Genomic DNA, 12,853 nt, shown 5'->3' with positions numbered 1-12,853 from the left:
TTTCCTGCTCCTCGGATGCTGCCTGAACTGCTGTGCTTTTCCAGTATCACTCTCATCTAGAAAATAGCCTGACGAGAGAAGGAGCCATATTGGACCTGGTGTTGGGGAATGAGCTAGGATAGCTGGTAGAAGTTGCTGCGGGGGATTTCTTTGGGAACAGTGAGCTCAATTCTCTAAGTTTTAGAATACTCATAGATAAAGATGGGAGTGGTCCTAAGGGAAGAGTACTAAACTGGGCCAAGGCCAGTTATATCAAAATTAGACAGGAGCTGGGAAATGTGGATTGGACACGGCTATTTGAAGGGAAGTCCACATTTAATATGTGTGAGGCTTTCAAAGGTAGTGCAGGATAGGCATGTCCCGTTGAAGGCAAAGGATAGGAAAGGCAAGATTTGTGAACTGTGGATGACAGGAGAAATCGTACGACTAGCGAAGAGAAAAAGGGAAGCGTCCATAAGGTCCAGGCAGGCAAGAATAGAATGGGCCCTGGATTAATATCGGAAGAGTAGGACCAGATTTAAATGAGGAATCAAGCGAGCTAAAAGGAGTCATGAAATAGCTTTAGCGAGCAGAATTAAGAAGTATCCCAAAGCACTTTATTCTTCTATAAGAAGCAAGCAGGTAACTAGAGAAGGGATTGATCCACTAAAGGATAATGAAGGAAGGCTGTGTGTTGAACCTGAGAAACTGAGTGAGATTCTGAATGATTACTTTGCATCAGTGTTCACTGAGTAGAGGAACATGATGAATGTTGAGATTAGAGATAGAAGTTTGATTAGTCTGGATCATGTTGACATAAGTAGGGAAGCTGTGTTGGGTAGGCTAGAGGTTATTAAGGTGGACAAATCCCAGGACCGGATGGGATCTATCCCAGGTTGCTGAGGGAGGTGAGAGAGGAAATAGCTGGGGCCCTGACAGATATCTTTGTGGCATCTTTAAACATAGGTGATGTGCCGGAGGACTGGAAGGTTGTTCATGTTGTCCCCCTGTAAAAGAAGGGTAGTAGGGATATTCCAGGTAACTACAGACCAGTGAGCCTGACGTCAGTGGTGGGAAAGTTGCTGGAGAAGGTACTGAGGGATAGGATCTATTTATACTTAGAAAAGAATGGGCTTATCAGTGATAGGCAACATGGTTTTGTGCAGGGGAGATCGTGCCTTACCAACTTAATAGAGTTCTTCGAGGAAGTGACCAAGTTGATAGATGAAGGGAGGGCTGTTGATGTCATATACATGGACTTTAGTAAGGCGTTTGATAAAGTCCCCCATGGTAAACTAATAGAGAAAGTGAAGTCACATGGTGTGCAGGGTGTTCTAGCTAGGTGGATAAAGAACTGGTTGAGCAACAGGAGACAGAGAGTAGTAGTTGAAGGGAGTTTCTCGAAATGGAGAAAGATGACCAGTGGTGTTCCACAGGGGTCAGTGTTGACGCCAGTTATTTGTAATATACATAAATGATCTGGAAGAGGGCACTGTTGGTATGATCAGCAAGTTTGCAGATGACATGAAGATTGGTGGAGTAGCAGAAAGCATAAGGGACTGTCAGAGATATAGATAGACTGGAGAGTTGGACGGAGAAGTGGCAGATGGAGTTCAATCCAGACAAATGTGAGGTGATGCATTTAGGCAAGACTAATTCAAGAGCAAATTATACAATGAACCAAAGAGCCTTGGGAAAAGTTGATGAGCAGAGAGATCTGGGAGTGCAGGTCCATTGCACCCTGAAGGTGGATAGAGTGGTCAACAAGGCATATGGTGTGCTTGCCTTCATTGGACGGGGTATTGAGTATAAGAGTTGGCGGGCCATGTTAAAATTGTACAGGACATCGGCCGTATTTAGAATACTGTGTACAGTTCTGGTTGCCAAATTACTAAAAAGATGTGGATGCTTTGGAGAGGGTGCAGAGAAGGTTTACGAGGATGTTGCCTGGTATGGAAGGTGTTAGCTATGATGAGAGGTTGAGTAAGTTAGGTTTGTTTTTATTAGAGAAAAGGAGATTGAGGGGGGACCTGATTGAGGTTTACAACATCATGAAGGACATAGACAGGGTAGATAGAGATAAGCTTTTTCCAAGGGTGAAGTATTCAATAACGAGAGTCATGCTTTCAAAGTGAGAGGTGAAAGGGGGGATACACGCGGCAAGTACTTTACACAGAGGGTGGTGAGTGTCTGGAACATTGCCAGCAGAGGTGGTAGAGACAGGCACAGTAGATTCATTTAAGATGCATCTGCACAGATGCAAGAATAGGTGGGGAGCAGAGGGATACAGATGCTTAGGAATTGGGTGACAGGTTTAGATAGTAGATTTGGATCGGCTCAGGCTTGGAGGGCCAAAGGGCCTGTTCCTGGGCTGTAAATTTTCTTTGTTCTTTTGTTAAGCTTTTCATTCCTGGGACCATTCTTGTGAACCTTCTCTGAACCCGCTCCAGGGCCAGTACATCCTTCCTGAGATATGGACCCCAAAACTCTACACAATATTCCAAATGTGGCCTGACCAAAGCCTTATAGAGCCGCAGAATTACATCCCCACTTTTGTATTCAAGTCCTGTCAAAATAAATTGACTATTGACCCAAACTGCAAATTTACCTTGAGAGAATCCTGGACTAGAGCTCTCAAGTCCGTTTGTACTTCGGACTTCTGAATTTTCTCCCCATTTAGAAAATAGACCTTGCCTCTATTCTTCCTACCAAAATGCATGACCTCAAACTTTCCCACTTTATATTCCATATGCCATTTCTTTGCCTGCTCTTCTAACCTGTCAAATCCTGCTTCACCCTCCCCACCTCCTCAATGTTGCCTGTCCCTCTATCTATTTTTGTATCATCTGCAAAATTAGCCAGAATGCCCTCAGTTCTTTCATCTAGATCGTTAATGTATAAAGGTTGTGGTCCCAACACTGAGCCTTGCGGAACACCGCTTGTCACCAATTGCTATCCTGTGATGGATCTTTTTATCCTCACTCTCTACTTTCTTCCAAACAGCCATGCTAACACCTTGCCTGTAATACCATGGGCCCTTATCTTACTCAGTAGCCTCCTGTGTGTCACCTTGTCAAAGGTCTTCTTGAAGTTCAGGTAGATTACACCCATTGGCTCTTCTTGGTCTAACCTGCTTGTTAATTCCTCAAAGAATTTGAGCAGATTTGTCAGGCATGACCTTCCCTTGATGAAACCATGCTGACTTTGCCCTATTTTACCATACACTTCCAAATGTTCATAAATCTCATCCTTCACAATGGATTCCAGGATCTTACCCACAACCAAGGTTAGGCTAATTAGGCTGTAATTTCTGTCTTTTGCCTTACTCCCTCTGGGACCTGCCTGACTCTAGCGATTCCTGAAAAATCACCATTAATGCCTCCCCTTTCTCTTCAGCTATCTCCCTTCAAACTATGGGGTGTAGTCCATCTGGCTTAGGTGATCTATCCATGTTCAGGCCATTCAGTTTTTCTAGCACCTTCTCCTTGGTGATGGCCATCAAACTAGGCTCTGCCCCCTCACTGTCTTGAATTTTTGGTATATTACTTGTGTCTTCCACTGTGAAGACTAATGTGAAGTAATTATTCAGTTCCTCAGCCATTTCTTTGTTCCCCACTACTCTCTGTCCAGTGTCATTTTCCAGTGGCCTAATTTCCATGTTTGCCTCTCTTTTGCCCTTTATATAACTAAAGAAACTCCTCCTTTATATTATTGGCGAGCTTATCGTCATTTTAAACTTCTCCCTCCTTATTTCTTTTCTTGTTGCTCTCTGTTGGTCTTTGTAAGTTTCCTAATCTTCTCGTTTCTCACTGCCCTTTTCCACATTGTATGCTTTCTCTTTTGTTTTTACGCTATCCCCGACTTCCCTAGTTGCCTCATCCTCCCTGGACCACGCTTCTGTCAGGGTTTGATAGGGAGACTTCAAGCTGGCATTCTAATCCTGACTGCCTGTCCCAGAATACTCCTCCAATCTCACCTACTCCCTGACCCTCTGTGACTCTTGCTACTCCCCCAACGTCTGATCTTCCTCAGACCTCAGCAAGCTGGATATTTTCAGGAAAAGCCATTAATCAAGGACAGCTGATGCAGTGAGATTTAAATTCTTGCATAGAAGGATCCTGATTGCGGAGGCCTGGAGAACAAGAATGCATCCTGTCCAGCATTCCCCCTCAACCCACAGAGCACCTTTAATTCATTAACTGATTATTGATTCCTCCTGTGGATCGCTTGGGATCTTGCTATGTATGAAACTGTATCCAGGCCTGTCCGCTGCAACTGGATTTCCATTCCCAAGGACTTGTTGATTGTTTGTCTAACCTTTTGTGAGTGGTTTTTTGCTTTCTAATCTGTCTTCATACTTTACCCTGTACGCCCTCAGGTGAATACTGGATTGATCCAAATCAGGGCTGTGCAGCAGATTCCTTCAAGGTGTACTGTAACTTCACTGCGGGCGGAGAGACCTGTATTTTCCCAGATAAGAAGTCTGAAGGGGTGAGTGGAGACTCTACAATTGTTGGAGCAAACTTCAAGACTTCCCTCTAAGCCCTAACTTGATTTCTCACATTACCCTCGTGTACACACCGATTGTCTCTATCCCACCCCTTCTGTCTCTTCCTCTCTCTCACTCTTTACCCGTTTCCCCAACTCTTTCTTTCTCCTCCCATGCTCTCCCACTGTTCCCACTAACCCTCCTTTCCTCTAATTCCTTTTCCTCCTTACCTCTCCCGCTGAGACTTTCTTTCCCCACCACCACTCTCTCCCTCTTTTCCCCTCAATCTTCACCCCTTTTTTCTCCATTTTCCTTTCCTCCTTTTCTTCATCCTCGCTTCCTCTTCCCTACTCTCTTTCTGTCCCTGTTGTGCTCTCTCTGTCCCTCTCTCTCTGTTTCTCACTCTCTCTCTCTCGATTTTCTCCTGTACTTACCTTTCCCTCAATTTTAATTCCTTCCTTACTCCTTTTTCCTACGCTCCCTCTTCCCTCTCCCAATCTTGTCCTTTTCTCCTCCAACCTGCTTTCCCTCTATTTCCTTTCCCCATTATACCTCTCCTCCACTCTCTCTTCTCCCACTCACTCATCTCTCATACCACTTTCTTCTCCTTTTGCCCTATAAACCCCTGTCTCTCCTATTCCTCTTGTCCCCTTTCCTCTCTTTCCACAATCTTTCTTACCCCTCCACACACTCCTATTCCTCTCTTAAAACCCTCTTCCACTATTTCACTTTTTCCATCACTCCTCTCTCCCCCTCACTCTTACCACTTCTCACTCTTTCTCCTGCTTCCCATCTTTCTCCTCTTTCCCCCTCTAACCCAATCCCTCCCTTTGCCCCTCACCTTTCTTTCCAATAACTGAATGTTCAACTGGAGGATGAGGATTCTAGACTGGAGGTTTGGGGGTGATTAACTGGAGAGTAGGGATTATAGACTGGAGGTTTGGGAACGATTAACTGGAGAATGGGGATTATAGACTGGAAGCTTGGAGATGATTAACTAGAGAGTGGGAATTACAGACTGGAGGTTTAGAGGCTATTAACCGGGGAGTGGAGATGAAAGACAGGAGGTTTTGGGTTTGCTATTAACCAGCGAGTATAGTCTAGGGATTGTTAACTGGAGAGTGGGGAATTATAGACTGGAGTGATGGGGAATGTTGACTGGAATGATGGTGACTATTGGCCAGAGTTTTGGGTAATTTGGTCAAAAGGTGAAGATTTTCTTTGGGTTTGTGAAATATTGGCCATAGGGTGGGGACTATTAGCTGGAGAGTTGAGGATTATTTTCTGGAGCAGGGCAGATAGGCTAAGGATTTCTTCTTGCCTTTATTGGTTCTGACTACAGTGAATACTATAAAAGCTGGTACAGACTGTGTCCTGTTGTTGTCCTTCAGGTGAAGATGTCTTCCTGGAACAATGAGTATCCAGGAGCCTGGTTCAGTGAGTTCAAACGGGGAGCCCAGGTAAGAACCATGAGCACTGTGCAAGAAGGTGGAGGGTGTGGGGGAGAGGAGGAGCCTGAACACAGACCCACATAGGAAAAGTTTGTGCTCAACTGTGCACTGTCTGTCTGTGACAGACTTTGTTCTTCTCACCTCTACAGTACCAGACTTCAGCTGTGGTAAACACGGCAGTGTCTACTGGATTAGTGACAGCAGGGATGGGGGCAGAGGGAGTTTGTGACTGTTATGTAACTGCTGGTTTTTATCAGAGGAAACAGGAGACCTTGAGCAAATATTTGAAAATGACACTCGCGCTCTCTCTCTCTCTCTCTCTCTCTCTCTCTCACACTCATACACACACACACACACGCCTCTTCACACAGGCATGCATGTGCCCATCTATGCAGTTCTGGGCACCATATCACCATTTGTGGGCAGTATTTGTTGATGTGTGGTTGTCATGGCACACAATGGTTGTGTTGTATCTGTCTGTGTCTGCATGTGTGCCTACCTGTTTCTCTTCCTGCGCCTATCTGTCTGTCTCAATGTCTGTGCTTGTACCTCTGTCTTTGTCAGCGGGTCGGTACCGAGGAGTACTGAGGGAGTGCTGTACTGTTGGAGAGATAGAGGATGCATGTTTAGTGTGAGCTATTAAACGGAGGAACTGTCAGCCTTTAGAGGTCATTGTAAAGTATCCTTCAGTCACTGTTGCGAAGAAGAGATTGTCACTGCTTTCTGGTCTTCTGGGACAATGTTGTATTCCTAAAATCAGTATCATCAAACAGTTGACTTGAGCATTTATCACGGTGCTTTTTGTGGAATCTTTCTGTGCACACTTGAATGTTGTGTTATCGACAGCAGTAAGCTAATAATTCTTTCTCTGTGAAGTGCTCTGGGCATTCTGAATGTTAAAGAAGTGTGATATTAAAATAATCACTTTCTTCATTAACCTCCCCGACAGCTTTCCTATGTGGACTCCGACAGGAACCCAGTTGGTGTCGTCCAGATGACATTCCTAAGATTGCTGAGTGTGTCAGCTCGCCAGAACTTCACCTATCACTGCCATCGCTCGGTAGCCTGGCATCACCTGGCAACCGATAATTACGACAAAGCCATGCGTTTTCTGGGATCCAATGATGAGGAGATGTCATTCGATAACAACCCCTACATCAAAGCCATCGTGGATGGCTGTGCGGTCAGTCTCAGCTGTCACAACCTGCCATGTGTTCTCCATTTCCCTGGCAGGTCTAGTTACTAAATGTGAAAGGAATTGGATAATGATAGGAACAGTGTAGAGAGAGCTTTACTGTGTATCTAATCCCGTGCTGCCCTTCTCCTGGGAGTGTTTGATTGGATAGTGTCAAGAGAAGTTTCCCTTCAGTCTGTTTTCAATTTAAGAAATTGAACCCTGTACTGTCTCTATACTGGCAGTGTTTGATGGGGACAGTTTGAAGAGAGCTTTACTTTCAATTGAAGAGAATACAGGAAGCTTTATTTTCTATTGATCCCCATATGCTGTACCTGTCCTGGAAGTGGGACAGGTGCAGAGAGAGTTTACTCTGGATACAATCTAGGTAAAATTGGGGGAAAACAAGAGATTATACCCAGATAGGAGGAAAGGGATTGGGTGAAATTAAAGACTTCACCTGGGAAAGAGAGAAAAGCTGGTCAAAAGTTAAAGATCCATCCTGGGAGAGTAAATGGGAGGACAAAACCACAGGTAAAAGCTACGAGATGGAGACAGTCTATACAAGTTTTTGAATGGGGTTGATGTGGGATGAGATTTGCTCCAGTTGGGATGAACTCCTGCTAACACTTTCTCTTTCATGTCCTATCGCAGCTGAGGAAAGGGAATGGCAAGACGGTTCTAGAGATCAATACTCCACAGGTTGAGCAGATGCCTTTCGTCGATGTGCTGTTCACGGATTTCACCGAACCCAACCAGAAGTTTGGATTTGACGTGGGACCCGTCTGCTTCCAGGGATAAAACGATGATTAGAATAAAAAAAAAACACACACACATCCCACCCCACCACGACTAGTGTCACTATCACCACCACCGACCCTTCCTCGTCCAGCCCTATGTCAAACAGTCCTGCGAACAATACCACCTTGGGGAGAAAAGAGAAAATTGCAGCGTGCGATTTGCCCCCGATGATCCGGTTCTCCAGGCTGAAGATCCTCAGAGAACAGTTATGTGTGTGTCAACAAGAATATAGAAACATATATGTTAAATTGTCTCCCATTTCCCTCCACTGTACTGGCCCTTTAAGACCATTATCCCTTTGGTGGTAGTGCACTGGTATGAGGCGGGATTATTTTATCAAAGAAGACCGGCGAGATGAGAAATGTGTTTCTTCTGTTTTTTTAATTAAAAAAAGTGTTCTCCATAGATTGTAATATAAAAGAAAACCACAACAGAGAGAGAGAGAGACAATATTATTTAAATTCGCAAATCTTCCGTAAATTGAACCAAACAGTAAAGAAATGATGAATTTAAGTCTGTGAAGCTTTACTAGTAAATATGGTGCTCCAAAATTGTATTTACTCTCCTTTTTTAAAAAAGAAAAGGTGCTCAGAGTGTTATATGTTTGTAAGTATTTTTTATTTCTAATGTAAAATATATCTATAAATTGCTGCTTGTTGTGTTAATTTTCTGTATAGAAACCCCTGAAGGTGTCTGACGTGTGGTTTTTAAAAAAAAAATTCCACTTTTCACCCTCTCTGTCACCCCATGCTTACACTCTTCCAAACATGCTCACTAACCCATGGTCTCCCTCTGTCCCAATGCCACCTTTTCCCTTCCGCTCTCTCTCTCTCTCTCGCTTTTTCCCCCACCTTGCATTTTATACCGTTTGCCACAGCAGCCAACACCCCTACCTCCCTCCACAGTTACAGATCCCAGTTTGAGCAGGGCACAAAGCTTACTGCGCTTTCACTCTGACGCTTTTTTTGTTGCTTTCATCACATTTCTTTTGGTCTGAGAGATTAACTGTAGGCGTTATGTGGTAGGTCATCAGCTGTACTGTACTGTGTCTGAGTGGAGTGAATTTTTCAATAGATCATAAATCACCAACACTACCCTGACTGTCTCTTCTTTTATTATCAGTTTTGACTTTATTTCCCACAGGGAGGTAAATACCAAAGTAAACATTAAAAGGATCTGCTTTGCTTGTTCATACAAATTAGGAGCAGAGTTAGACCATTCTACCCCTCAACCTGTCTCCGCCATTCCCTATGATTGTGGTTGATCTTTGTGTTTCAAAATTCACATTCACATCTACTTTACATAACCTTTGATTTGTTTGCCTTGTTGGCTTTGACCCCTCTCAAACATTGGATTTGATACTTGGCTGTCTATTCTGGACCAGTGGGTAACACTCCTGCCTGAGAGTCAGAGGTTGTGGGATTAAAACCCATTGCTGGCACACTGTATTGCAGAGGTTTGGCCAGAGCGTCTACTGAAAAAGTGCTGAGGGAGTGCCATACAGTTGCAGATGCTGACTTTGGGATGTGTTGTTAAACTGGATGAGTGGAGTCCTCTGCATCCCACACCCACAATTTTGAGGAAGAGCCAGTGCATTAGTGAGAGTGGGCTATAGGCAATTGGGGTAGCAACCTCTGTCTTGAGTACAATATTTTCCTTCCACGATCATTTAAAACACGTTTCTCTCCGTCTTTGCTGTTTATGGGAATTCTCTGCTGCACATCTATTTATACAATAGTGGCACTACTTTGTCGACAGGCAGTTAAACAACAATGGTCTAAGTTCACATCTGTGCTATATCAACCCAAGTTCATTGTTTTTATTTTCACTTTGGCTGCCTGACACCCTCTTTAGCTTTCTGATATTATTTTCGCAGTGACTTTATCAACAACACTAATTTATTGAATCTACTTTCAAATGTTCTGTATTAAAATAAGACAGTAATAAATAAGCAGTTGCTACTTCCCTGCAAATTCAAAACGAGTGGATTCTTCCCAATGGATGGTTTAAGTTAAGCAGCTTGGTCTGTCCGTCAAGATCTAACCTCTCCCCTCTCCTCTTCCCTCCCCATTTGATTAATGTGTCATCTCCATCAGATACGGGTCCAGTCCAACGCGCGTTTCCACTTCATTTTTTCAGTGTATGTGCTTATCATTTCTTGCCCACCTCTAATTGCTCTGGAGATGGTGACCATTCTTGGGGTGTTAGGTATGCTTCTGGGAAGGATATTCTCGGATTTTAACCAAACAATGGTGAATGAACTAGGAACCGTGAAGGCATATAGCTCCAACAGGGAGGGGGTGTGGCTTACAAAGGTATATGCAGACGGTGGTGTTCCCATGCATTTATTGCCGTTGTCTATGTAGTTGATAGAGACCTTGTGTTTGCAAGCTCCTATCAGAGGAGTCTGTGAGTTAATGTAATGCAACTTGTCAATATTACACATTACTCCACCCTGTATCTGTGGTGCAGGAGTAATAGGAGTGATTAGTTTGAAACAAGAAAGTGACATGACAATATAAAATGAAGGAGACTGCTTTAAAGTATATGTAGGAGGAGAGTGGTGTGGCTGTGCAGGTGCATAAATTATTGAAGCTGGTAAGCCAGGTTTGAGCACAAGAGGAAGAAGGTTATGTTGAACTTGTATGATACACAGCAAGATCCTTTCTGGCCCCAGAATAAGTTTGGATAAGAGATGTCCTCTGCCATGAAATGTCCCTTTCCACTCGATGAGACTGAAAGACTGTTTTAGTGAGGATGGAATGATCTCCGCAAATATCAGAACTTAGTCCCTCAAAGTTTTCAGTTAATTTAAAGGCACTCAGAACAGGGCAAGTGACATTTCATTTCAATGTACATGGTCTCTTGGTTTGATGAAATTCAAATTTAATAACCCATAGCAAATCTAAACTAAACCAGCCCACTCTGCAATCTTGCTGAAGCACATTGAACAATATTCTAAATGAAGCAATCACATCCTAGCAGAATGTGCCCAATTGAAGTGACTAGGGGGCTGATTATTTTTTCCCTCATCGGGAAATGAGGCCAATGATAAACTAAAGCCCATGTATGGGTCTAATTCTCTCTTTGAATTATTTCTCAGTCCTGTTTAGTCATTTCAGTAATCACATCTCCAATACATTTCAACTTTCTTCCCCAACAGGCTTCATATTTGTGATGTTGTGGAAGTGCAGTGATGCATCCACTTTCAAATAATCTTCCAGTATTATTTCCAAACAGCTAGGGCATGTGTTATGAAATATATAAATCTGTTAATCATTGATTGAAATGGGCACATTTTACATGACTGGATGAATAAACTTGCATTAATATACTTCACATTTGACAGCAGAAGAGTTGCCTGGTGGAAGAATGCAATATGGGGCAGTGAGCAGAGTAATGTTCAAGGACATTGTGGCACATGGCCACAAGATACAGGAACAGGAGTAGATCATTCAGCCTGCTCTGCCATTCAATGAGATCATAGCTGATCTGTAATCTAATTTTACGTACCTGCCATTGGCCTATATTCCATAGTACCTTTGCCGAACAAAAAAGTATCTATTTCAAATTTAAAATTAACAACTGATCAAGCATCCACTGCCACTTGTTGTTTTAAAAAATTCTCAAGGTCAAGGACCAGGCTCGCAGGAAAGTAGTCTGACACAGAACAAACAGCCAAGAGGTGAGTCTGCTAGAATATAAGTGTTTTATTCCCCGCAGCGTCGCCACAACCAGGTCTCGTACTTACAACGGGTCTGGTTTATACTCACTCTACGTGTTACCGGAACTGGGAGCCATCAGTTCTCGTAGAGCGGTTGCCAACAACCCACGCTCGGCGGTTAAACGCAACCCCGGAGCAGACTCCCGGGTCTGGCTTATACTCACTCTACATGTTACCGGAACTGGGAGCCGTCAGTTCTCGTAGAGCGGTTGCCAACAACCCACGCTCGGCGGTTAAACGTAACCCCGGAGCAGACTCACCGAACTGGAGACTTTTCCAGCTGATATACTCTTTTCCAGATATAAACATTCATGTGAACAGCAGAGCAAGGCTAAAAAACACATTCCATTCTGGTTACATACAGATAAGAAGATTCACACGGGGAGGTGTGTAATAAGATTCACACGGGACTAAGCAACACCTCCATTCCGGTTAGATTCACACATGTATTGGGACATAATTTTTAACCGTTTCACCACATTCCACTGCTTGGCCCAATACATGTGTTACATTATGCTTAATTCAGTTCAATTCGTTTCAGTTAATTTCAGTTCAGTCAATTCAGTGTAGTTCAATTCAGCTCAGTTCAGGTCTGTTCAGTTCAATTCAATTGTGTTCAATTCAGTTCCGTCCATTTCAATTCAATTTAGCTCAGTTCCATTTTGTTCCGTTCAATTTGATTCACTTCAGTTCAATTCAGTTCAGTTCCACTCAGTTCAGTTCAGTTCAATCCCATTCAATTCTGTTAACTCCGCTTCAGCTTTTTGGACATGCCCACATCCTCCGCTGTACCCCAGGCAAGGGGTTCTTCGGCAGGACTGGGATCCTCTCAAGGGTGGACAGCAGCGACCCTGGGGTTCCTCCGGTCGCCTCCCACCATTTCTCAAACAAACTGCCACGTCATGCCACGGTCCATGCCATCCCGGGACGGTCGGGACCTCCACAGTTTGTTCTTCTGGTTTCTTAGTCTTTTTCCAAAACATTGTTCTGTATCAAAATCTCTCCTCAATTGCGATTGATCCTGCCGACTACGCCAAAATGTTTTAAAAAATTCTCAAGGTCAAGGACCAGGCTCGCAGGAAAGTAGTCTGACACAGAACAAACAGCCAAGAGGCGAGTCTGCTAGAATATAAGTGTTTTATTCCCCGCAGCGTCGCCACAACCAGGTCTCGTACTTACAACGGGTCTGGTTTATACTCACTCTACGTGTTACCGGAACTGGGAGCCGTCAGTTC

The 12,853-nt window shown here is 43.8% G+C and overlaps 1 protein-coding gene across 6 annotated transcripts in view; it reads left to right on the top strand.

Annotated features, from left to right (window-relative positions):
* The window catches only part of LOC122541220 (collagen alpha-1(V) chain-like), a 386,777-nt gene extending 378,232 nt beyond the window's left edge, over positions 1 to 8,545 (top strand). For all 6 annotated transcript variants that reach the window (XM_087979516.1, XM_087979517.1, XM_087979518.1 and 3 more), the window contains 4 exons: positions 4,358 to 4,470; positions 5,860 to 5,928; positions 6,869 to 7,102; positions 7,748 to 8,545. In XM_087979516.1, coding sequence (XP_087835642.1) covers positions 4,358 to 4,470; positions 5,860 to 5,928; positions 6,869 to 7,102; positions 7,748 to 7,894 — 563 coding nt within the window. In that variant the 3' untranslated portion in view covers positions 7,895 to 8,545. The remainder of the gene's footprint in view (positions 1 to 4,357; positions 4,471 to 5,859; positions 5,929 to 6,868; positions 7,103 to 7,747) is intronic.
* The last annotated feature ends 4,308 nt before the right edge of the window (positions 8,546 to 12,853 follow it).

This window comes from Chiloscyllium plagiosum, unplaced genomic scaffold, assembly GCF_037043375.1.
Source record: "Chiloscyllium plagiosum isolate Xiang-an unplaced genomic scaffold, Cpla_swu_hap1 HiC_scaffold_35, whole genome shotgun sequence".
Classification (NCBI taxonomy): Eukaryota; Metazoa; Chordata; class Chondrichthyes; order Orectolobiformes; family Hemiscylliidae; genus Chiloscyllium; species Chiloscyllium plagiosum.
The sequence above is the reverse complement of the archived record's forward strand: the minus strand, read 5'-3'. Positions and strand labels throughout refer to the sequence as shown.